General features: G+C 38.5%; 1 protein-coding gene across 1 annotated transcript; it reads right to left on the bottom strand.

Moving 5' to 3' along the window:
• Positions 1-3,051: 3,051 nt before the first annotated feature.
• On the bottom strand, positions 3,052-3,780 carry LOC114713250 (mini zinc finger protein 3-like). Its single transcript, XM_028897860.1, has 2 exons — positions 3,657-3,780; positions 3,052-3,585 (listed from the first exon to the last, which is right to left on the bottom strand). The coding sequence occupies exons 1-2, from the start codon at positions 3,689-3,691 to the stop codon at positions 3,312-3,314; spliced, it is 309 nt and encodes a 102-aa protein (XP_028753693.1). The 5' UTR covers positions 3,692-3,780; the 3' UTR covers positions 3,052-3,311.
• Between the last annotated feature and the right edge of the window lie 350 nt (positions 3,781-4,130).

The raw sequence follows: 4,130 nt of genomic DNA, 5'->3' as shown, positions 1-4,130 counted from the left end.
GAAAGCTTTTGGCATGTGATTGAGAAGCTGCCTATGGAATTATGCATTAATTTACGAAAGCAAGATTTGCAAACCCAAGGATAAGAATGAAAATGGAAACAAGTTCATGAATTAATGAATAATTACTGAAACATGTTTCAAATATAAGAATAATGCTATGTACATTGTGAGGGAATAGTGATGATGGATGGTTGAAGATCATATATATGTGGATTGCTGACATCCAACAGAAGGTGACGCGTAAATGAGGTGGCCCTAATTGGACAGTATATTCTGGTTTGGCGCCTTTATGAGCAGGTCCATGTGATTTTGAGGTCAAGGTCATGTGCCTTGGTGCCCTAGAGAGAAGGGAAAACCCTCAAAGCTACTTTCCCAATATTTATTATTTACATTTCCCTTCACAGTTTACTAATACTGAAATGATACCTCTCCTGATTTTTCTCAATACTATTACTGTTTTGCGCAAGCATGGTGTAGGATCGTGACGTAGAACGCCAGCAACACAGGAAAAAGGACCCTAAACCAGGTCCAAATGGTCCCTCTATATTACTCGTCTCGTAAATTGCATATTAAAATTGAAAGCCTACCATTTTGCTGCTTCTGGCTTACGCCATACGGATCCTGCAGTGCTCTATATTGTTTTTTTTTTGGGGGGGGGGGGTGTGTGTGAGTATGACACTGCATGCATAACTAATAATAAGGAAGTAATGATAATGGGATCTCCGTACAGCAGCAGCCGATGAGAGAATCAAACAAAATTGGGTTGAATCAGTCCAAATTCTGAGAGAGACACTCTTCAAAAGTAGGTCCCCATGCTCACTATGCTAAACAGTCAGTCACAATACCTTCAGATTCCTCTTTCTCCTTCGTCATGTACAGCAATTTTTTCTCATCATCATTTGCATGGTACAAATTTAGGGAGAACATAAATTTAGTAGGTATATGTTTTGCTGCTGCTTATAGTTATAGAAATAGACCTCGTTAAAGAAGGTTTCCTTCCTTCCTGCCCACCTGAAACAAACAAGTTCTGTGATCCAAACATCGAATCTCCCTTCAACACTATGAATGGCATATGGTTGTCATTATTGCTTCTTTCATGTAAATTGATTTATAGGCTTTCGTTGAGAAAGTATAGCGCCATACAAAGTAGCCTGAAATTCAGAGAAGCAATCACATTCCTTTTCCCCAGACGAAGCACAGACAAATAAATATATTTTAAGGCCAACGACTATTATAATAAGGGCGTCTCACGTGCATCCAGCATCAGTTTCTTTTGCACACTAGAGGGTCCCCCTACCATTACAATACCCTCATGAAGCTTTCTGTGACAAACTAATTACTGATTGCCATGTGTCTGCCAATAGCTATGTAATCTCAGAGAAGAAGCAATTCTCTAAATCAACTCTCAAATAACTCAACTATATAAAACAACTCAGTGCATATGGTCATCAATTGATCCCAAATTGAACGCGTATAAAATTCTTAATTTTCTTTTTTATTTCCTTAAATGCATATACCTCGACACTTACTAAATGGCTATGGAAAATCCGGATATAATTCATTGGCCATAAGTAGGTCCATTTTCCCAAACAACACGCATTGCACTTCATATATGTGGGGCGTGTACATCGAATATATCTGACCCTAGCTTCCATAATTATAACATATACATGCTCATCAGAACCTGATGCAGCTTTTTCCTTCCCTGTCTTTTCGCTTTCAATATGTTGAATTGAACACCAAAGTCTATATATCAGAAAGAGAAATGTTTTACAAATAATATTTCTCCCATACTTAAACCTGCATGACCTCTTGGAGCTGCAAACAAATCACATGAATTTCTCAGCATTCTACAACAACTGATTAAATATTGTCTTCTTTGCTCCTTATATACATTTTCCTTACAGACTTAGTGGAGCAAAATCTGCGTTTTAGAGTACTTTATGGTCGCACTGGTATACAGTCTTAATCAGTATGAAAGTTTGTGTGTGTATTAATTTATATAGCACAAGTAACAAAGCAAATTATAAACAAAAGAGCCCATGGTCCTTGAGAAGAAAAGGCCAAAGATGGAAGGGCAGCGAGCCACTTTCAACATATGGCTTGTTTTCTTTCCTTCTTTGTTGAATTAATTTAATTTTTCTTTTAATAATAATTTTAGCAATGCCACTGGCCACACCACCAACAAGAAAGTTGGTCACTTCTCCACTACAATATTAACTCTGTTGCATAATCTTTAGTCAACTATACTTACTAATTAGTTAATATATAATATACGGTAATATTTAAATTGGAATATCCTTTACATGATTGGATACATGTGGGCCTTCCAGGAGTTATAATATTTCAAATGCTAAATGATTGGCACAAGGATTATTATCTTCATCTCATCTACATAGGCCCCAACTTGTTTTCTTGCCATTGAAGCGAGGGAAGAAATCCAGTTTAAAAAAGAAAGATAGAAGGAATATATAACAAGCTATATTTAACCTCATTTGGCTTTCCATAATATTATTGAAGAAGGGTTGAGATAATTAAGAAATCTATCTGTGACACTATTTTTTACTCTCTGTGTGTGTGTTTGTGATAAGCCTCAAATTCCTAAATGCCTTGAGCTGTTGACTCGGGAATATGAGATAAAGCATAGGAGGAAGAGAATGATAAAAAAAAGGACTTGGAATAGTCAATACCATTTGACTAGGTCTTCAACCTACAGATGAACAAATCCCCCCCCCTCCTCCCCACACACACACACAGCATTTCATAGAGAGCATTAATGCACACAGTTCCAAGCAGAATCAGATAGTTCACATTAATTTAAATGGAGAATAATATACATTAACCAACACAGGAGAGTTTCTGTCTCTCACCCCTTAATTTCTCTGAAAAATATTAACTGCAAAGTGAATATAAAATTCAGATAGCTATGTTTTAAAAGATGTTTTCAATTATCAGTATGATCTCATTAATTAGCTTCTCCTCGCTCTGATAATCCGATACGATTCCTCTCCTGACTGACTGAATATAATGAAGAAGGAGGAGGAGAAAAGCTAGAAAGAACAAGAGAGACAGCACTCAATTAATAATATTCGAAGAAACACAAATCCTGAGAGTCTAAATCTTCTGTTGAACAAGAATCAATGTCTCTGATCTGTTTGGCAAATCAATCCACTCTTACAATAGAACCCAAAGAAAAAAGGTTCATCAATCAGTTAATTCAATACACAAACCCAACCAAAACCTTGGCAACAATATGGTGTATAATTTTGTGATGTACTGTTTTCGGGGGGGGTTAAAGCAGGCTTGAAGCTTTAGCGAGCGGAATTAGGAGGAGAGTACTCACAGACAACCTCGGTCTGAACTTCTCTTCTGTGGAAATTCCTGTGACAGCCGCAAGCAGCACAGGTAAGAGCCCCGGCTGTGACGTCATCACCACTGGCCATGAACTCTCTGCAACCATCGACGGCGTAACCTCCGATGTTGGCCGCGTGATTCTTCTGGCACTCCAAATATCTGACGTTCCTCATCACCGACGACGACGTCTTGGCCACATCTCTCTTCACAACGACCTGCCTCTTCTTCATCTCTCGATTCCCAACAAATCCCTCTTTAATCCCTATGTACGGATAGAATGGAGTAACAGTGATGGTGGGATGATTGGATTAAATCCAATGATGATCACTGGAATCATCCACAGCCCAGAAAGCCTTAAAGCCAAGTCAGTGCTTGGTGACTAACCCTAACCCTAGCATGGAACTTTATATAGGGTTGGGGGCGTGAAGCTATCCCTGTAGGCTCAAGTTCTAGGTCCACAGGGATGGAAATTAAATAGGATTTCGGAACGGATGAATGATGATCTTCAGTGTTGTTGAGCAGCCTTGTTTTACCAACTTTTTAATTGGTTCTCAATTGTTCAACCTCAAGGACAGGCACAGAGACAAAGCATCACTTACTGCCCCAAAAGTGTGTGTTGTTTAATCAGCCAATGATGGCACACCACATCACCCCCTCACAGAGAGCGGGGCTGGTTCCTCTTTTAATGTGTTTTGATGCTAATTAATCACAGAAAGGAAAAAGTTTGAACATCTTTGTAGAGTTTTCGAGGTTATTGACTCTGGGTTTTTTCGCCT

The sequence above is a fragment of the Neltuma alba genome, unplaced genomic scaffold (genome assembly GCF_004799145.2).
Source record: "Neltuma alba isolate B1F8T4 unplaced genomic scaffold, ASM479914v2 tig00011420_pilon, whole genome shotgun sequence".
Taxonomy (NCBI): domain Eukaryota; kingdom Viridiplantae; phylum Streptophyta; class Magnoliopsida; order Fabales; family Fabaceae; genus Neltuma; species Neltuma alba.
The sequence above is the reverse complement of the archived record's forward strand: the minus strand, read 5'-3'. Positions and strand labels throughout refer to the sequence as shown.

Excerpts from the sequence above, each read along its gene's own strand:
- LOC114713250 (XM_028897860.1), bottom strand. The coding sequence starts at position 3,691 with ATGATTCCAGTGATCATCATTGGATTTAATCCAAT. Across the intron at positions 3,586-3,656 it reads ATCATTGGATTTAATCCAAT|GATGAAGAAGAGGCAGGTCG; the intron begins CATCCCACCATC and ends TGGGAATCGAGA.